Raw genomic sequence first — 22,154 nt, forward strand, 5'->3', positions numbered from 1 at the left:
CTTTGACTTAAGTCGCTTCTTAATTAGTAATTTTGAGCCCTCATCTTTTTGCACCAGCTAGATTTTTTTGTGCGCTGAGAATGTGCGAGCAGTGCGCAATTGCGCACGCGCGCAGTTAGAGGGAACACTGGTCACACCTATTATTCCTGGATCAGCAGCACAATCAAATTTTCATGTTTTGTTCTGTTAGAAGTGGTTGGGGCATTTTTTTCACTATTCATGCACAAAGTAGTATGTTGCCCGTGTTCTCGTTCTTTTGTGGTTTGTTCAGTCAGAATCAGTGTGCATTAACATTTTGTCCTCGTCCCCTTTCATGTGTTGTTCTGTTAGAGCTAATTGGTGGTAGAATATCATGTAGTTTGTTCTCTGCATTCCTTTCATGTTTTGTTCAATTAGAAGTAGTTACTTTGACGTAACCTGTGTTGGCTCCTTACGTGTTTTTTTCCGTTATGCCTGGTTGGTTTTGGATCATAGTTAATTTTACACTTGAATATGTTCCCTGGTGCTCTCTTCTTTTCATGTTTAGTTAAGGTGGAGCTAGTGTTCTAAAAAAATCTGCATTGCCTTACTTTCATGTTTTGTTCAGTTAAAGGTGGCTTGCGTTGGTACGACATGGATAAGGTAAAAAATAAGAGTTTTTGCAGTAAAGAAACGAAATAAAATTGAAAAGATAACACAAAATAAAAAAATATAAAACCTGGTGGCCGGACCCTTACCCACGGGGGCCGGCCGGGCACAGCCCGAAGGGACGACGTGGGACCCTCTTCCCATGGGCTCACCACCTGTAGGAGGGGCCAAAGGGGTCGGGTGCGCAGAGAGCTGGGTAGCAGCCAAGGGAGGGGTCCCTGGCGCGACGATCCCCGGCTACAGAAACTGGCTTTTGGGACATGGATCTTGGGGTCTTGTTCACGAGTGAGGGTAGGATGGAACGGGAGATCGACAGACGGGTCGGTGCAGCGTCTGCCGTCATTCGGACCCTGTACCGGTCTGTCGTGGTGAAGAGGGAGCTGAGCCGAAAGGCAAAGCTCTCGATCTACCGGTCGATCTACGTTCCTACCCTCACCTATGGTCATGAACTTTGGGTCATGACCGAAAGAACTCGATCCCGGATACAAGCGGCCGAAATGAGTTTCCTCCGCAGGGTGGCTGGGTTCTCCCTTAGAGATAGGGTGAGAAGCTCAGTCATCCGGGAGGGACTCGGAGTAGAGCCACTGCTCCTCCGCGTTGAGAGGAGCCAGTTGAGGTGGCTCGGGCATCTAATAAGGATGCCTCCTGGACGCCTCCCTCGGGAGGTGTTCCGGGCATGTCCCACCGGCAGGAGGCCCCGGGGACGGCCCAGGACACGTTGGAGAGACTATGTCTCTCGGCTGGCTTGGGAACGCCTCGGGGTCCCGTCGGATGAGCTGGAGGAAGTGGCTGGGGATAGGGACGTCTGGGCTTCCCTTTTAACACTGCTGCCCCCGCGACCCGACCTCGGATAAGCGGAAGACAATGGATGGATGGATGGAAAACCATAATTAAAAAGACCAAGTTTTTTATTATTTATTTTATAAAATAAATGTATCAAACGGAAAGAGTGAAAATGCTACTACTGATAATAAAGGCTGAGAAACATGCTCTTTTAGAAAAAATGTGTTTATCATTATTTTAAAATTGAAATAAATAGCATGGACACAAAATGACCACGCCTTCTCCTAATCAAATGCTGTAGATAAAATACAAAAAGATGACATTAAATAATTAAAAAATATTTAGAAGACACATTCCAGCAAGAGCAAAGTTTGCATTTTTGTATCCATCAGAATAAAAATAGATAAAAAAAAACCCAAATAATTTTCCCCTTTAAATGAGGGGAAAACTCGTACTTGTCATTACTTTATAATGTAAAATGTTTACTTATAGGGCAACATTGCCCTCTGTTGGCCCAGAATACAACCAATTCAGAACGGGTGCAGTTTTTATTTCCTGACGGCGTTTGTTTGCAATTTGGTGAAACCACAATCAAAACTTTTTTCAATAGAAATCAAAACAAGTATGATCAATTTTGCTTCTTTTTCAACCCATTTAAAAGCTTTCGAAACATGATTCTTGTTTTGCGTTAGCTTCCCCTCTACTGGCTAAGACTGCAAAGTACAGTACAATTAATTTTAAACGACTGCAATTTTCTTCGTTTATTCGCAGATAAAATTTCAGTAATGAAAGCAACATTTATCCTTCTTTTCCACAAATAAAATAAATGATAATTTTTTAAAGCAATGAGAATATATAGCAAGAAAAAAAATAGAAAACCGGATCTCGTTTTGAGTGATTTTCCCTCAAAACACTCTTCAAATGTTCCCAATTTTGACCGTCGGATATTTTGTGCTGCATCATAATCTTTTCTTTTGTATCCATTTTGTGTATCTGAAAATCACAAATAGTCACCAAAAAACGCAATTAGCGTCAAATGATGTTAACTTCTAATCCGATAAAATTGATAGAATAGGCTTTGTCACACCAACATATGTGTACGTTCTATTCATTAAACTGTCCACTGTGTTGAAAAACAATATAGCATCATTTGTGTCTTCGTTTTGTTCACATTAGGACCAAATTAATTTCATATAGTTGACTTCATGCCTCACAATTATTTTGGGAATAATTGTTTCTAAAACCGGCTCCGCGCTTCTATCATTGACCTTCTGGCTCGTCTTGATAACGCCCAGCCGGGACACGCTGTAAAAAACAGAAACTTTTAAGCTTATATTTAAACTATAAGTATAGTATAAGTATACTATATACTTATATACTATAAGTATACTTATATATATACTTATAAGGCGTTATACTTCCGGTTTAAAAATGATCCACTAAACTCAGCATATTTTGGTCGAATCATTTACATTTAGACACGAAATACATACAACACAGTTCAGTAAAGACGTATGTGTACAACTCTTTAAATAATTATAATAAAATAAAGTGTATATTAAAACAAACACACATTTTAGGGCACCTAATAAAAGAGGAAGAAATTGTGCATCTATTTCCAATGTTATATATACAGTTGAACTTGGAAATTTACTTTGAAAAGGTGCGTTGAATATGAACAACATATTTTTGTTGTAAATGTCCTTCATAAAGCCTTCAAGTCTTGGTCTTCTTTGGATTTTTTTTTGTCATTTGTATGAAGTGCGGCCACAAAACCACTGTAGAAATAAAATTAGGGATAATTGAGATCAGATTTGGAAAAGGAAAACATGAAACAGCTCACGTGGAGTTTATATGCGACAACACTTGGCGAAACACGATTGGCTCGTCGACCGTCAATTGAATTTACATTGGTTTGATCATGCACAAGTTACATAAGAAAAGAAATTGGCTTCCATAGCATAGCTTGAAGACACTCTTTAGTTTTTTTTCAAGGCCTGCTTTAAGCATTTTTTTCAGATATGTGGTGGATAATAATGCTACCACTAATTTGTTTGTGTTCGACATGTAGACTTCTCAAAACACAATTGGTAATGAATCCTCTGTGTTGAGAGGAATCAGTTGAGGTGGCTTAGGTTCTGGTAATAAATCATTTTGGAAACCTCCCTGAACAGATACCACCCAGGACATGCTTGAGAAACACGGTCTCTGGGCTGGAATGCCTAGGGATAAATGAAGTGGCTGGGGATAGTGAGAACTGGGCTTATATATTAAGTTGGGACAGGTATCTAGTAGGGAATAATCTTGGACGCCTCCCTGGAGAGGTGTTCCAAATGTAGGCCCCGACGGACCACCCACAACCTCCTGGAGAGAGTTAGTCTCTCTGTTGGCCCGGGAACACACCCTTAAGATTCATTTGGACGAGCTGAACAAAGCGGATGGGGTTAGCAAGTTCAGAAATTCCTTGCTGAGGCTGCTGCCTCGCTAGGGCTCAGAAGGCCCAGGCGACCACCTGGAAATACCTCAAGGTGGACAAAGAGGTTGAGGATAAGAAAATACCTCTTTCCAGCCATGTCCTGCCCACAGGAGGCCCTGGAACCACCTAGGAAATGTTGGGGTGATTATGTCACTTGGCTGGCCAGGCAATGCCTCAGGATGGATGAAGTGACTGGAGATAGGGAGATCTGGACTTCTCTGCTTAAGAGGCTTGGGTATCTGGTAGGGATGCGTCTTGGACCCCTCTCTGGAGAATTGTTACGAGAAATCCACACCAGAAGGAGACCCTCGGGACTACCCATGACATGCTGGAGACACGATGTCTTTCAGCTAGCCTGGAAATTCCTTGGGATGGATAATGTGTTGGGATTAGAGATATTTGGGCTTCTCTGCTTAGGTGGTTTAGTTATCTGGTAGGAATGGGTCTTTCAGGGCATGTCCTGCTGGAAGGAGGCCCTGGGAACAATGTCTCTCAGCTGGCCTGGGAATGACTCAACATGGACAAAGTGGTTTGTGATAAGAATATCTGGGTTTCTTTGCTGAAGTGGCTGTTGTATCCAGTAGGGATGCCATGTCCTGCCAGCAAGATACCCTTGGAAACATCAAGGACATGGCTGGGAACATTTGGGATGGATGAAGTGACTAGGGATAGTGATATCTGGGCTTCTATGATAAAGATGCTTAGGAATTTGGTAGGGATGTCTCTTGGACACTTCCCTGAAAAGGAGTTCCAGGCATGTCCTGCTGGCCTGAGATGGTATCATTCTTTCGGAAGAGCGGGATAAAGTGGCAGGGGATATGAAGGTCTGCTGCCCCAGTGACCTAACCCCAGATAAGATGAAGAAAATGGATGGGGTGTAATTAGTAATTAAATGAAAAATGCTTAAATTTAAGAGGCTTTAAACATGTTAAAACGTCACATAGTAGTGCCTCGTACTGATGATCTGGCATTTCATAAAAAGCATATTATTTTTATTTTCCCATATTGACTGTGGTTAAAATGTTCAACTTTTTTTCATCTATTTACTATTAACAGCACTCTCAGCGACACTTGGCCACGTGCCCGGAGAGGTGGTGCGAGCGGGAGAAGCGGCGCAGGCAGTTGGGGCAGGAGAAAGGCTTCTCGCCAGTGTGGGTGAGCATGTGCGTTTTGAGGTGCCCCGACAGCCGGAAGCTCTTGCCGCACTCGTGGCATACGTAGGGCCTCAAATTGCTGTGACTACGTCGGTGCTTGCCCAGGTCACCCGACGAGGCGTATCGCCGTGGGCACTCGGGGCACCGAAAGGGTTTCTCTCCCGAGTGCATGCGCTTGTGCTTGACCAAGTCGCCCGACTGCGTAAAGCTCTTGTCGCACTGGTCGCACTTGTACGGTCGCTCTCCAGTGTGGGTGCGCTGGTGGTTGCGCAGGTGAGCTAGCCGAATGAACTTGGCGCTGCAGACTGTGCAGTGATAGGGTCTCTCTCCGGTGTGGGTGCGCAGGTGGATCTTGAGTGCCCCCAGGTCACTAATTTTCAGGCCGCAGTCGCCACATTGGTGTGTTTTGTCTGCGTTGTGCTGCTTGCTGTGGGCGATCAAGTTCTTACGGGTGTTGAACGTCTTGCCGCAGGCAGAACAGCCGAAGGGTCTCTCGCTGGAGTGGGTGCGCAGGTGCAGGATTAAGCTAGCTTTGAGTCCAAATTCCTTGCCACACTGGCTGCAAGAGAACTCCTTTTTGGCGGAGTGGGTGGTGAGATGGCACTTGAGCTGATGCCCCCTCTGGAAAGCTTTGCCACACACTTGGCACTTGTGTGGCTTCTCCCCCGTGTGAATGAGGCCGTGTTGGCGCCAGCTGCTGCGCTCCACAAAGCGCCGCCCGCATTGTTGGCACACAAAGGGACGGTCACCCGTGTGGGTGCGCATGTGGTCCTCCAGACTCTGTGGGGTGCGTAGCTTCTTGCCGCACTGACTACACTGGACGCCCACATCTAAACAGATGGGCTCCTCCTCGGATTCGGCGTGGGGAGCGTGGCACAGGTGGGGTCCCTGCCCCCAGGTAGTTTTAAAGCTCTTACCACAGTCCACACAAGAAAGGTGCCCGCCCCTGATGACCACTGACATGTGGTGCCAGCGTTGGCAGTGGTTCTTCAAGTTCTTCAGGTACTGGAAACTGCGGGCGCAAGTGGGGCAAGGGTGGAGGCGGCGGGGCGGGGCACATGGGTGAGCTTCCTTGACGTGTATCCGCAGGTAAACTTTGGAGCTAAAGGTGTTGCCGCAGGTGGTGCAGGTGTGCTGCGGGATGAGGTTCTGCTCGCGGTCCGAGAGGCATTTCTTTAGCTCAGCCAGGTACTCCTTCTGGTGGACCCACTTGACGTGCTTCTCCAGGAAGTCCAGATTGGTGAAGGAAACGTCACAGTGAGGACAGGGGAAGAACTGGGATGACAACTCTGAAAGAAAAATAGACGAAATATGAAATAATACCTAGAGATGGGCGAAATGACAATATTTTATTGCAAAAGATTTAAACAAGACCTGTAAGATCATCATTTTCCATCTGTTCCAACAGCTCCTAGACTGAATTTGGCACACATTTCCGCTATTTAATTAAATTAAATAGATTAAATTACAAAGATTTTTTATGCTCTACTGCCCTTAAATTTTAATTGATTTTTTTGTTAGTTTGTGGTGTAACTATAGAATGTACAGAGAGTTTTCGATACAACTAAAATATCTAATTGTTGCTCTCCTTTTTCAAAATAAATAATAATAATTTTGACTAGGTCATATGGCATCATGGTGTGGTATGAGGCAGCGCAGCAGCAGAGAGAACTTTGCAGTCATCAACGCAAACCAGAAAATCATGGGCTGCTCGCAATACCTCAGCGAAGAAAACAAAATTAATGTAAACTCCTCTCACCCTCCCCACTTCTTTCACCAGCTATGGAAGGCACGACACATCCCTTAATGCAGAAAAATCCAAGAACCATTTCCTTTTTTGGAAAATGATGACCAATGGGTCCTCCAGGGTTAAAACAAAGACTAACAACTTAGAGAAGGTTTCTTCCCCTGAGCTTTATCCACTGTGAAAAATATACCTAGCCTATGTACAGAGCCGTTCAAAATAATAGCAGTGGAATGTGACTACCCAGAATATCTCAGGTTTTAGTATATTTTTTAATGTTACTGCAAAACAAGTTACCAGTAGGTGCAGTAGATTATCAGAAAACAAACAAGACCCAGCTTTCATAATAGGCACGATCCGAAGGCTGTGCAATCGGGCAAATAGTTCAAAGGGGCGTGTTAAAAAAAATAGCAGCGTGTCAACCAATCGGTGGCGCCTATTTAAGGATGGTGGAGCCAGCACAGGTTGAACATGCATTTGAGGAAAATGGGTCATTCAAGACACTGCTCTGACGTTCTTTGATTAAAAAGTTGAAGAGAGTAGAACCTATAAATAAGTGCAAAAAAAGGTTGGCTGAAACAATAAATATACTAAAACCAGGAATATTCTGGTTAGTCACATTGCACTGCTATTATTTTGAACAGCATTGTATAAGAAGAATTAGGGGAGCTAGCGATGTCGTCCAGACTGGGCTGAGAACAGATATTTTCTGGGCTGTGTTGATATTGTTTTTTCAAAATGGCTGCTAAATGTCATTGCACTAGTGTTCTGGTGCACTTAGAACGGTTGCTTTATCTTGAAATGAAGTCTTTTAGCACGAATAAACTGCTGCAACGATCGATTAGCTTTCCGTTTTAGTAAAAGTTTGCCACTTCCAGTTTTAAAAAGGGCACATGTTTGTTTTTTGATATTTGAATGAATGAAAACTTAATTTGAACATTAAAATAAAAACAGAACAAAAAATATACCTCAACAACAAAATAATATTACATAAAATGTTCGAAAGGGGTAGTCAGAAGCAAATGTTTATATTCCCTACCCCTTCATCTTCCCTATTAAACACAGCAAATATATAACAATTGTAATACTATTAATAATAACAGTTATGGTATAAAAAGTTGATCATAGTTCAAGACCCACTCGTGTCACTCATACCCGATTTTCTTCATCCCTGTATTCCGCAAGGACTGATTTTTGTATTTAAATTTGAACAAGTGAATAGATGGACAGCGTTTGATCTTGTCTTGCAAACCGTTCCACAGCTTGACTCCACACACAGACACACACATATTTCTCCTGGTGGTTCTCACCTTTGGGATCATGAATTCACTACAGCCCCTTAAGTTATAATTTCCTTATTTTCGAATGAATAATTTATGGATGTTTTCTGGCACTATGTTTTCGTTGACCTTAAATAGTGGTTGTGCAGTGAAAAAATTTACTAAATCATCTAATTTTAATAGTTTGGACTGCAGCAATAAAATATTCTGGAAGCAGATCGTTTCGCCTGTAAATAACATCTGCTTTTTAATGTCTACATGTTGGCATGTAGGACAACTTAAGGCAGTCTACATGCACCACTTTGTGAATATCCGAGCATTCTTTTTTTGAGCGTTTGTTACATTTTTATTCTGGAGTGCCACGTCCAATCGTGCTGTAAACAATGTACACGATGTTATCAATGAAAATAAAGAAAAATCGATCTTACTTGTGTCATCCTCGTCTCCCTCCTCCAGCAGATCCCTATCTTGTATCACTTCACTATCTTCTTCCTCTTTGACGACAACCTCCTCCTTGACGACAGCCTCGTTCTCATATTTAATGGGACAAGAACCACCAAAAACCTCGTTGATCTGAGGGTAATCTGGCTCCTCTTTGATTCGGATTTCGAGGTCCATTCCATTAACGCAATGCTCACGGGACGACTCTTCCTCGCTTTTAAACGTGACAGCGACATATTCTGATTCTATCTTCATGTTTCTTGATTTTAAGACGGTCTCAATGTCATTGAGTCTCCATTGGTTAGCATAATAGCGTTAGCATTGCGGCTAGTTGCAAAAAAACAGCCACGGTTGCTAACTATACTGCTGCAGCAGCCTTACATATCCAGACGTGTTCCCTTTTCTGTGAGCTGTTATTGAATAGAAGTCGTCATTATGATGTTTCAATATATATTACGATGAAAGAAGTACCCTTCGCCCACCTCTTGTTTACCAACCTGCTTCATTTGTGTCAATAGCAAATGAAAAGAGGAAGTACTTTAGGGTAGATTGGCCAATCAGGAGGCAGCAGGAATGCCAGACACCGCCCCCTTTTGTGAGACCTCCAACCACTCCAGCCAGCCAACAGTGCAATTTAAAAAACGATACAAATTTAACTGTTTTTTTAAATTTAAATTTTCTGTTAGATTTTAGAATGTAAGTAGGTGTTACTACTAAGGTAACACAAAGAGAATTTTCGTGGGCCATTTACGTCCATCTTTAAAGCTTGTCCCATTTCGGCTGTCAAGTTTTATATTGCCTTTATTATGAAAAACGGCAAAATAATAGTACACATTTTATTACAGATTTATATTTAACATTTATAGTCCTCATTAAACTCTTTATTTTGCTGTGACGAATGATGATGCCAAGGGTATTTTCAATTTCCTTTGTAAGATCAATGATCTATATATTTCATGTTTTAAATATAAAATGTAATTTATTGTTTTTAAATTCATAATGAGGGCAGCGCGGCGGCGCAGTGGTTAGCGCGTGTGCGGCACAGTTCTAAGGTCTTGGGAACCTCCTGTGTGGGTTCAAATCCAGCTACCGAACTTCCTGTGCGGAGTTTGTATGTTCTCCCCGTGCTTGCGTGGGTTTCCTCCGGGCACTCCGGTTTCCTCCCACATTCCAAAGACATGCATTTCAGGTTAATTGGCCGGTCCAAATTGTCTCTAGGTGTGAATGAGCGAGCGAGTTGTCTGTCCCTGTGTGCCCTGCGATTGGCTGGCAACCAGTTCAGGGTGTCCCCTGCCCACTGCCCGATGATTGCTGGGATGGGCTCCAGCACCCCCGCGACCCTACTGAGGATAAGCGGTGCAGCCAATGAGATGAGATGAGAAATGCATAATGATGCATATGATGATATGAACACAAAAATTGGTAAAACACTTCATGGTTCACGGATCTTTTAACCGCCTGGGTGGTTGGGGCACCACTGAGGACACAACTCTGGACAGCTTTCTCATCTGTTGATGGTCCCCTGCCCTGTTATTGGGTCGTGGCAAAGTTGGCACCTGTCCATTCCTTAAGGTTGATGGCACCGTTCTTTTTCAGTTTTCCTCTCCTCTTGCCCCCTTTGAATCTCGCTTGCATAGAGGAAGATAGAAATAACTAGCCCTTGCACGAGTCTAATCTTCGATTTTACTGCTATGTTTTTGTACCTCTGAATGGGCTTCAGTCTAGCAAGTGTGGCTGTGGTTAGGGCTATCCTGGCCATAATTCCTGGTTCTGACCACTCTTCTGTTGACAGCTGAAAGATATTTAAATTTAGTCACCGGTTCAAGATCCTAAAGGTTGATGGGGATGTTTGTGGTGATATATTGGGGATTGTGGGTCATTACTTTTGTTTTTTCCTTGCTGATTTCCATCCAATACTGAGTTGACGATTCACCAGATCTCAGAGTTTCTGTTCTTATCCTGCCAATCCCGGAATTTAATGAGCAAAACAGAGGTTAGTTACATTGTGTCCCCCAATGCTGCTTGTGCCTTCATGTTGGTCCAGAGCTTCGGTCATGATCCTCTCTTGGAAGATTTTGAAATTGGAGAGAGAAAGCAGTCTTGCCTCACAACAGCTGTGGTTTGAAACCATGCTCTATCCATACCAGTGATCATTACCACAATGTTAGTATTGGCATGCACCTGTTTAATGGTCTGAACGAGTTTCTGGCCCAAGTTGTATTTCCACATGGTGGCACATACAGCGGCTTGCCATACTCTGTCAAACACCTTTTTGATATCCACAAACACTTGATAGAGGTTTCTCTAGTGTTGTTGAAAGTTCTCGCATGTGATGCACGGATTTAAGATCTGTTCTCTGGTGCTCCTTTCCTCTCTGAAACCTGCCTATTCTTCGGCTAGAATTTTTTCAGCCTGTGGTTACGGGTTGTTCAGTAGGACCTTTAGTTTACCTTGCTTGCATGGCTGATGAAATTAATGGTTCGGTTTTCTTTCTTTGGTGTCATGATGGCCCGTAATTATTTTCCATGCAGATAGCTGTCTTGTTTGCCAGATATTTCTGTAAAGCATTGTCAAGATGTCTATAATTTATTCACCATTTTGTATGAGTTCTGACAGGATTTTGTCGATTCCTAGAGACTTTTCATTTCTCAGCGAGTTAATTGCTGCCTCTACTCTTTTTTTGGAGGATAGGGAAGTCATCACTTTCCCCTAGACCGGAATTCTTTTGGTCTTCAATACATTTCCCTCTTTGCATTTTTCAAGCTTACTTTCTTGTTGGCTGCGCTATACCTGACTGCTGCTTCATGCCTGTTTCTTCTTGAATTTTTGTTTGTGACGCAGTCTACATTACATGTAATCATGATTCATAATTATGTAAGAGTCTAAAACCGTCTCAATGTTTCACAGATTTAATTTCTTAAGATATAGGACTGATAGTCCTAATGAAATCTTTTGTACAACACATGTCCCTTCTTTCAACCACAAACACAAAACATATGTACAAATATTTAACATATCAGCAAAAAATGCGAAACGAAAGTAGTAATACTTATTTGGCAGGGGGGTAGGGCTTGTTTTAAATAGTGAATCTTTAATGTAGTAGGATTTTGTGTATAGCACCATTCTAAATTGTGTGATCCATGAAAAAAATAGTCAAATAAAGGAAGAAACACCAACGAGTAGAGTGAAGTCATTCAGACTTACTTCTATCAATAACGATGCCAACGAATCTCCCCAGTAACTTTTCATCACAAGTGTTATGAGATCGCAAAAGGCATAATCCAATTCCATTTGTCATATTAAAGGGCTGCTCCGATTGCGAAAACAATCATTTGTGTTAGGCGGGATGCCCCTAAATAAAGGCAGTCTAGCAAAACTAGACAGATAAAAAAATCAGCTCACATTTGTCAGAAAGTTTTCATAAAAGTATGCACATCTTTCAATAAACTACCACAGGTGTCTATATAACAACAGAATGCAACTTTTCTTTACAAAACATTTAAAACCTGTTCACATCTACTAGTAGTTTTCTGATTGGCCGAATTTCTAGTTAATATGACACCAAAATAGTTGACCTAATAGTAAATTTCAGGTCTGGTCTACCAATTTTTGTACAAAAAATATCATTTTTGATATTATTTGTATCATGCATCTGATTTTCTCAAAGGCTAATAATTCATAACGAGGTCCCCACTCTTACAGGCAAAGTAATCAGTCAAGGCAGATGTGCAGAAGAAAAAAAAAAGAGGAGGGTGAAGTAAAAAAACAACAATCAGAGCACATTACGGTAATAATAATTTAAAAAAATCTAGCTGTCACAATTTAAAAAAAAAACACTTTTCACCACCTCTACTTTACCCTTGATTGTCACTTTTTGAAGTTCCAAATTGGTTGTCTGACTCAGCTCCTCAGTGAACAGGAAAAAAATGCAAAGCCTTTGTACGTACAGTAGAGTGCAATCGAAAGGAGAGCTGGCCTTGGCCTCACACCGTGTAGGACGTTGCTCCTAACAAAACCATATACAGTGCTTATATGTACATGTGTTCCATTTCTTTCCCTAGAGGGCGCCACCCTGGGGTGAGTGGTTGCAGGGCGCCTACCTGTTCACACTTGCGCCTCCTTTTTTCCGGCTCTTTATATTGACTGGCTCAGACACCAGAAGTTGGCGGGTCATTGCCATTGTCACGTAAGGATTTTATTTTGTTTGTTTCTGATATGCATATATGCAATGTCCTTAAGGCCAGGGGTCACTAACGTTTTTGAACATGAAAGCTACTTTTTGTTACTGATTGGCGCAAAGGGCTGCCATTACGGTATACCTTTCTAAAATAACAACTTATGTTATCACAATATTGTTATAATGGTATTACCAGGTTGCAAAATTGGAAGTTACATCATGTTAGTTAGAAACCTGGTGAGCTATTTTCAGAACCTGTCGGTGGGCTATTCAGGTGTTCTCAGGTGACTTCCTGAGGCCCACAGGCACCGAGTTGGAGACCCTGCTTAAGGCTCTATGCAATTTTGCAGATCACATTTTCACTGTAGTGACTTTTCACAACTGGTGGAAGGCACATCTAATTGAGATTCAAACCCAAATCTGCTAACCACTTCCCCAATGTGCCACCTCCAACTTCAACTTGTTTCGTTTGACACTTTCCCTGTCGATAATTAGAGTACAATCTTAGTCTCAAGATTAGGCTAATAAGACTTTTTATAAGACTTTTTTTTAGCTGACATGCATCTTTTTGGAATGTAGGCCAAAGAAAAGCAACTCACGATGACAGAGAACACGGAAAGGAGATTCTGTATCAGATCTCCAGACTGCTTAACTGAATTCGCAGCAACGCTGATACAGATACGAAGAAACAACGACAACTGTTTTTCTACATGGCCATGGTGGTGAGGTGCTGATGCCCCATTAACCCCTTGCGTCCACCTCCAGCCCCCGGGTGCCCACCTCCGTTGCCGTGGCCACAGTATTCCTGCAGGTTCTGCCTAAGCGTCACCAGCGCTGAGCCCAGGCAGGCCCGATTAGGAGCCAGGACCCCGCCAGGGAGCTGAAAAAGCACCGTGGCAACCCCGGCCATGCCGTCGTCCGTGGGCTCCAGGGTTATTGGCCCTACTTTGAAAGATGAGTAGGAGAATCCCATGAGCTGCGAGAGGAAGGGGTCGGATCGGCAGAAGTGTTGGTAGCCGCTGTAGGTAGAGGGATGGTGCTGCAAGGAGGCTTGAGTGCCGGTGGTTGTGCCGGCATAGTGGTGGGTGTTTAGGTAGTGCAGAGGAAGGTGCTGCCCGTTGTTGCCCCCCGTTTGGGACAAGTGAAGGTGGTGCCCCGTGGGTCCAGAAACTGGCTCGGGTTTGTAAGACACCACTCCAGGGCGGCCCCTGTGACCCAAAGTTACCCCGCCTAGCTTGGAGGAGCGCGCATGCGCCACCGCTACGCCGCCACCAGCAGATGGGAGATAAATAAGCTGCGGCTCGTCTGGTTCCAGGTAGATGGTGAGCTTGGCGAAAGGCCGTGACGCCATTTTGGTCATCTCTTGAATGTGCCGCCTCTGCTCCCGACGGAAGTCCAGAAACTGTTTGACCTTCCACAAGAGTACGCAAACAGACAGGAAAAGAAAAAAGCAAGAGAAGAAGACTGAGAAAAAGACAAACAGGTCGATGTGGGCTTGGTCCTGGCGCAGAAAGAGCAATCCTTGGGATTCGCCTTGGTTGGCCCCCGTGCCCACTCCGCGGAGGGCGATGTAGAAGCGACTGGATTTTAAAGAGTGCACCTCATGAGGGAAGGTGATCACCACCCGGTCTCGAACGCCGCGAACCACCAGAACTGTCTGCGGTTTCCAAACAGTGATATAAGAAATGAGCCCCTGGGCTCGCTCCTCGCGGATCTCTCTTTCAGAACCCGGCGGTTTCGCCTGCAGCTGCAATGGACCGTGAGCAATGACGCCTGCTCCGAGTCCGGAGGAAGCGTTGGCAAAAACCCGAATTGGGGACGGCGGCGAGTCCTTGTCGGCTCCAGCCGGCGTGGTCCCGCGGGCCTCCTCCTCTATCTTGATGGCATGGATGCCTGACCGGCGATCCACATCCACGATAAAGGTGTCGTGGGAGTTCGAGACGTATACTTCCACTTCGCCGAAAGTCACGTCGATGGTAACCCGGATGTCCACGTTGGTGAACTTTGGCTGGGCGGCAAAGAAGACGGTGCGGCCCCGTGGCAGGTTGCGGATGGACGGGTCGTGGAAGCAGTTGGTTTGCGACGTGGGGTCGAAGCAGCACTCCGTGTCCACGTTGAACTGACGGTAGCACTGGCGGCCATTCACTGGTGTGCCGTTGAAGGAGTCTTTGCACTTGGCGCACTGGAGGAAATTAATAGAAGTCTGATGATCGAATGCCTTAAAACGGGTTGTCAAAGTCAAATTGACATAGGGCAAAAAAACAAAAAAAACAATTAGGCTGTAAGCAGTTGGCCGGATTGATTGAATGTTAAACAATTTTAAAATGACACAAAGTGTAGTGAACCTACTTGAACTTAAAATCTGAAAACCAAACAAATAAAGTAAAAACTTATCAGATAAATAAAGTAGTAAAAGTAAAACAAAAGCAGATAGGTGCGTGGAAAATAGTACATAAAGCCTCTTTGAACTCAGTTGGGCATTGTTACACATAGAGAAAACATTTAACTTTAAACGTTTTTAAGGAAACATCAAACCATACACCCCACATATAATATTGACATTAGGGCTGCACGATTTTTGAATTTTTTCTTTGCAATTACGATGCGATTAAAACAAAAGTGCATTGTTTGTGCTAGTTTTTTTTTGTAAGTACTTGACCCTCCTGTTGTCCTCTGGGCAAAATCACCCGCCACTCTTGTTAAAAACACAGAAAAATCCCCTTGAATTATATTTTATCTTTTAAGTATTAGAACTTTTCCAAGATTGGTTCCAAAAGTAGAAAATTGAAATGTTGTTTTTATTCACATTTCCATGTAAGCTGTGTGAAACGAGGGGCCAACACAAGGGTTGATCATATTGACATTCTTTAACCTTAATAAAAAAGCGCCCTCTTCTGGGGAGCTTTGTCATGGTTGCTGGCTGCTCACACAAGGCTCAAACCGCAGTCACATGAGATATCGATTAGATTTCGGTTAATCATGTAACCCTAGTTGACATTAAATTAAAAAAGCCGATATAATTCAATAGCGCAGGGTTCCTGTTTTAGCAAGAGTGCGCCTTCTTTATTTGGTACAAGGAAATATATCATTCACTCATCTAAAATATAAAAATAAATATTGATTGAAATATAATACAATATGGTGCAAAATATCTGTTGGCTATACACAGAATTATTGCTGTACAATATAATGCAATAATTAATGAAGATCATCTCATCTTCTAATTCTTGGACATACCTGTTGTCTGTAACAGTCTTTGCGGTCGCTCTGGGGGCTACTGAGACAGGAAGAGGTCTCGGTGTTGTTTTGGCATGGACAACCAGTGCCGTCATGCTCATTGCAGGTGTCTGCATGTCCGTTACACTGACATCTGAAATTACAAGGACGGCAATTGTGTTTGACCTTATGAGTCTGTAACATTTTTCATTAGAGCGTGAAATGAAATAGTTCACCACTAGAGGTAATGCACATTCAAAGAAATAACACTACTGAAACCGGAATTATACCATTTGGCAAAATTTGGAAGCCTATTATTATGTTTTCCTGCGTGAGCAAGGATGATTTCCAGCCAGGGAGAGGACATAAAAGCTGCTGTTGATCCCCGCCAGCAACAACATAAGACTGAATAAGTAGGATACATCCGGAGCGGCAGAAAAGAGCCGAGGCAGGTAAGTGGCTAACCTAAGTGGCTATTAGGAGAAAGTACTAGCAAGGCCAGTAAAACAATTGTAAGAGCAATTTAGAATGTCTGGATCACAGAACTTGGCCACGTTCACTTGCCCATCTGAGGAAGGCGGTGACACTAAAGGACAAAGAAAGCAGCCAATAATAATGGTTGGCGGCCAGCTGAAGCCTGAAGCTAAGTGGCTAACATGAGTGGCTAGAGAAGAAAACATTCCAAAATAAAGTGAAATATGAAAAGCGGAAGATGCCTGAATCACAGGAGTCTGTGACGAAGCAAGCTTTATTTATATGGAGCAGCTAACAGTAGCAGCAAGCGGTGAGTCATATCCTGGAGCCGTGTGGTTAACGTGTCTGGAGAAAAAAATAATTGAAAAAAAATTAGGAAGACGCCTGAATGATGGGACTGAGATCCACTTTTATGACCAGCTGTGGAAGTATGGCGAGCGACACTAAATAATCAACCACCGGTAGCTAACAATAATAATAAAGGTGAGACATAGCCTGGAGCCAACATGAGTGGCTAGAGGGAAAGGGGGGATGGTGGGAGAGAGCCAGATGCCTGTGTAATGTGACTCTGCGTCGTTCTGTAAGATTCAAAACGATGTCAGAGACGTTTGAGGTACAAACAAACTTATTTATTCAAGAAAAAGCAAGCACAACGGATGAGGTAGAAGCACTCTTAGATTGGCACGTAATGAATTCCACAGTCTGAAGCATAAAAGCCCTTCATATACAGTTTCATGTATTCTGATTGGAGGATAGAATAAACCATGACTTTGAATCCTGACATCCGGTTTCCAACATGGCGGCGCGTGTTTACGTTGCGGCTGATTGTTACCCGGTTATCCTACTACTTACAACTGTCCTCCTGCTTTCCTTTTTGGATACATGCGTGGCCAATAAGACCTACAGTCGGGAGGAGCTCATCCGACTAGGTGGGTGTCTAAATTTCGACTTTTCGGGCACTTTTTATACCACCCACGACATCCCAAATGAGCTCCAAAGGGACTCGGGTTCGCCCTGCTTTCCCGCTCCACCGAAGAAAAAGAAGAAAAATCGGAGACGAAGACGGCGAAAAGATAGAAAACAGAAGCGAGGATGTCGTGCAGGGAAGCGTGTGAAGTTGATGGAGCAACGACATGAAGATCTGTCTAATCCAACCATCATTTCTTCGTCGATTCTACGAGTAAACCGACAACCGAAGCCCAACGCACACAACCGGCATCTCGTGACGATCTCTACAAAGGCTACAGCTAAGTCAAATGATTCAAAGCTAAAATTTGGTCTTTTGAATGTTAGATCGCTCGCTCCTAAAGCTTTACTTGTAGATAATATTATTCGTGATTATAAACTTAACTGTATTGGTCTCTGTGAAACGTGGTTACGCCCGGATGAGTATTTAGCTCTAAATTATGCTTCTCCCCCAGATTACGAGAGCAGCCATATAGCACGCACGTTGAAAAAGGGTGGCGGTGTCGCGCTAATCTCTGAAAAATCGCTTAAATTTAATCCACGTACCTCTAATAATTACAAAACGTTTGAGGCTCTTGTGATGCGGTCCCCCCTATTGTCAATTGACGTAATAACTATCTATCGCGCACCAGGACCATACACAACTTTCTTAGACGAATTCGCCGAACTTCTGTCTGAACTAGTAACCTACGCAGACAAAATTATTATTATGGGGGACTTTAACATTCATATGAACTCTCCACTCAGTTCACTCACTGTTGCGTTTCAGTCTATAATTGATGCTTTTGGTTTTAATCAACTGGTTGATTTGCCAACCCATAAAGATGGAAACACGCTCGACTTGGTTCTGACTCGAGGAGTTTCAACCTCAAACATGGCGGTGCTATCGTGTACTACAGTTATCTCGGATCATTATTTAGTTACATTTGAGGTGCTAGCTAAATGTAGTACCAAAAAAACTGAAGGATTCACCGGACGCAATATAAGCACAGGCACAGTTTCTGAGCTCTCCGATATTCTTCCAGGAGCAGTTGCGTCCTTTCCTTCCTACATAGGCTCCATAGAACCACTCCTAAATGAATTTAACGCTACCCTGGCCAATGCCCTGGATTTAGTTGCGCCCATCCGGCATAAATTACGACCTAAAAGACGCACACCTTGGTTTAATGATGAAACTAGATCCCTTAAACGAGAATGCAGGAAATCTGAAAGAAAATGGCGCGCTACCAAGCTTGAAGTTTTCCATCAAATCTGGTGTGATAGTTTGTTGAAGTATAAAGCGGCCCTGGCCTCTGCAAAATCAGCCTACCTTTCGAAAGTGATTGCGTCACAAAAGAACAATCCCAAGGCCCTTTTTGACACTGTAGCATCACTTACAAGGCAACAGACTATCCCAGATAGCTCCACCCATTCTGCTCACGACATAATGGTCTTCTTTACTAAGAAGATCCAGAGCATACAGGAAGAAATTGCTAAAGACAATATTAATTCAACACATACTAAAGCACTCAAATCCCTAGATGCACGACATGGTGGCTGTCCAGGGACTTGGTCCCGTTTTAGTGAACTGTCACTCGAAAATCTTAAACAGATGGTGAATACTGCCAAACCGACGACTTGCCAGTTCGACCCACTTCCAGGTTCACTTATTAAAGGTCTCTTTGGCGTTCTTGCACCTTCAGTTCTAAATATTTTAAACATATCACTCGCCTCTGGTGTAGTTCCAGCTGCTTTTAAGTCCGCTGTCATTAAACCCACACTGAAACGACCCAACCTAGATCCAGAAAACTTATGTAATTATAGACCTGTGTCAAACCTACCGTTTCTTTCTAAAATACTTGAAAAAGTAGTGGCACAGCAGCTGAATGATTTCATGTCCGATAACAATCTCTTTGAATCGATGCAATCAGGATTCAGGGCTAACCACTCTACTGAGACAGCTCTGATAAAGGTAACCAATGATCTCCTACGGGCAATGGACTCGGGCGCATCATCACTTTTGCTGCTGCTGGACATTAGTGCTGCATTTGACACAGTGGACCATATTATCTTGCTAGAACGGTTGGAAAAATGGATTGGTCTCTCAGGAAACGTCCTATTATGGTTCAGATCTTACCTCTCAGATAGGACACACTGCGTTAAATATGGCGAATTGACATCTGAGCCATTTAGTGTAACTTGTGGTGTTCCGCAGGGTTCAGTGCTTGGCCCCCTTCTCTTCAGCATTTATATGCTTCCACTAGGTGATATTATTCGCAAGTATAACATCAGTTTCCATTGTTACGCAGATGACACTCAACTATATCTTCCGTTGGAGGAATCTGCCACACTAATTTGTGGAAATTTGGAGGCTTGCCTCACTGAGATAAAAGAGTGGATGTCACTCAATTTCCTGCGTCTTAACCCTGAAAAGACTGAAATGTTAGTAATTGGTCCTTCTAAGTCCCGTGACTTATTCTCTAAAACCGCAGTGAACTTGGACAATTGCCACATCACACAGAGTGACTCACTTAAAAATTTAGGTGTCATTTTCGACCCTGATCTGTCCTTTCAAACACACGTGAAGAAAATTACTAGAACCGCTTTCTTCCATCTCCGTAACATTGCTAAAATTCGTCCTATACTTTCTCAGTCGGATGCGGAAATCATAATTCATGCGTTTGTTACCTCCCGTCTCGACTACTGTAATGCACTACTTTCCGGTCTTCCGATGACCAGACTCAAGAGTCTTCAGCTGGTACAAAATGCTGCAGCGAGGCTTTTAACAAGGACAAAAAAGTATGATCACATCACCCCAATTTTGGCTAACCTGCATTGGCTCCCTGTTAGCCTAAGATGCGATTTTAAGGTTCTCCTACTACTATACAAAATCATACATGGACTTTCCCCCTTGTATCTTTCAGATCTGATCTGCCCTTATGTCCCGGCCCGAAGCCTTCGTTCCGAGAGCGCCGGTCTCCTGGTGATCCCAAGAGCCAAGAAGTGTTCCGCTGGTTCGAGAGCGTTCTCCATCCGGGCACCGGTGTTGTGGAATGCTCTTCCCCCTGATATCCGATCTGCAACCTCGGTGGAAATGTTTAAATCTAGGCTTAAAACTCACTTCTACTCTATAGCATACGAGTAACCTAATCTTCTTATATGTAATAACTTGTGAAGCCCTTAGAGACTAATTGTGATTAAGGGCTATACAAATAAAAATGACTTGACTTGACTTGACATGTGCACGTAACAGTACTCTGATTGGTTTGGACAGGAATCACATATTTAAATGCAGTGTATGATGTTGGTCGGTAGATGGCGTGCGAGTATAATACATGAGCAATAGTGATAGTAAACTTTCTATACACAATGCGTCTCTTGATAACTTGATAAGAATGGAATGTGGGAGGAAAAGCCATTTTTTGACCTTGGAGGTGCTTGCCTCTGAACACCAAGTGAAATCGTAAAACCACACACTTATTTAGCACTATCGAAATATAAACGTATATAGATATAAGAAGACTATAAAAGTATATTTTGGGTATAAGAGTATAGAATATAGTATAAAAGGCACATTTAGACCATAAATTCCCTTACAGTTCAATTGCATGAACAGCCATGAAAGGCAGTGACACCAAAGGATCAAGCAAGAGAAGCTAACTATAACCATAGCTACTAGAGGCTGCTCATTATGTGCAACCAAGTGGCTAATATGACTGGCTAGAGGAATCAGTGAAGAAAAAAGGTGCCAGATGCTTGAATAACGGGACTCGTAAACATCACATGCAAGGCTCAGCTGTGTACGGTAAGTGGCTGTTAAGTGCTAAAAGAAGCACTGGGACAAGCTGCCTTCGCAAAATAGTAAGTGAGGCTTTTATTGTTATAAGATGGTTGCCAAACATGTCAGTTTCTTCAAGTTTTGTGATACAATTACACATTTCTAAATCTAAACTAATGTTTCTTAGAAAGTAAATATGTTCCCCTGCTTATTATTTATAGTTGCTGCTGTGCTCTTAATGTATTTAATGTCAATCACTCACTTTTCGCATTTCCCTTGCAGCAGGAAAAAGCCACTGAGGCAGCTCTCACATTTATCACCGACGCTGTTGTTCTGGCAATTCACACACACCGCATTCTCCTCAGTGGGTCCTTCTGAGACCCAGTTGTGGATCTGTACAATAAAACCGAAAACTTAACTGGGAAGAGGCAAATCTGATAAAAATGCAACAGAAATTTGCCTCGCTACTCACGCTGTTGGCCTCAAGAGGAAAGCGACGAGGGTTTTCTTGAGCCTTCTTGTGTTCATCTCGAGAGAGACACAACACACTGTTGCCTCGGCAGAACTCCCGACACGGCCGGCAGGTGCCGCCTCCTTTGGCCGAACCCACAAACAGCGGCTTGCACTTCTCGCAATGCTTTCCCTACAATCAGGTGAATCAAATTAAGTATGCGTCAAATAGATGTCACATGAACATTTCCAGTGTTGGTACACCTTTCTCATGGCCAAATTCAAACACATTTTAAGGCCTTTCAAAGCCAATTTTCCAATGTCTTCAGCAACACTAAAGGAAGAAATTATACATTTATTGTTAATAATAATAACTGTTGCAATAATTAATATCTATACCACAAACACTAAAAATGGTTCTAAAGTTTAACTTTGAACTGAGAACTAAGCTACTGTAAATATGATCAGGTCATCTGAGCCACGATTTTCGTCTATTTAACTTAAAAATATATTTTACTTGATACTTACACAGTATGGCATTGTACATGAGGCTGACAAATTACACATAAATGTGCCACAAAGTGACTTGCACAAGCTATGAGAAGCGCA

At 43.0% G+C, this 22,154-nt stretch overlaps 2 protein-coding genes across 2 annotated transcripts in view; both read right to left on the minus strand.

Annotated features, from left to right (window-relative positions):
* Positions 1-3,243: 3,243 nt before the first annotated feature.
* LOC148372065 (uncharacterized) lies at positions 3,244-9,026 on the minus strand. The gene is made up of 2 exons (XM_088326747.1): positions 8,493-9,026; positions 3,244-6,329 (listed from the first exon to the last, which is right to left on the minus strand). Exons 1-2 carry the CDS (start codon positions 8,758-8,760, stop codon positions 4,948-4,950), a joined length of 1,650 nt encoding a protein of 549 aa, XP_088182873.1. The 5' UTR covers positions 8,761-9,026; the 3' UTR covers positions 3,244-4,947.
* Positions 9,027-11,398: 2,372 nt separating this feature from the next.
* megf8 (multiple EGF-like-domains 8) overlaps positions 11,399-22,154 on the minus strand; it is a 53,475-nt gene continuing 42,719 nt past the window's right edge. Inside the window, exons 40-43 of the mRNA XM_088326748.1 lie at positions 21,568-21,738; positions 21,358-21,488; positions 15,920-16,052; positions 11,399-14,864 (exon numbers count right to left, since the gene is read on the minus strand). Of these exons, the coding sequence (XP_088182874.1) occupies positions 13,389-14,864; positions 15,920-16,052; positions 21,358-21,488; positions 21,568-21,738 (1,911 nt within the window). The 3' untranslated portion in view covers positions 11,399-13,388. The remainder of the gene's footprint in view (positions 14,865-15,919; positions 16,053-21,357; positions 21,489-21,567; positions 21,739-22,154) is intronic.

The sequence above is a fragment of the Urocampus carinirostris genome, chromosome 2, assembly GCF_059441175.1.
Source record: "Urocampus carinirostris isolate Australia breed hairy pipefish chromosome 2, RoL_Ucar_1.0, whole genome shotgun sequence".
Classification (NCBI taxonomy): domain Eukaryota; kingdom Metazoa; phylum Chordata; class Actinopteri; order Syngnathiformes; family Syngnathidae; genus Urocampus; species Urocampus carinirostris.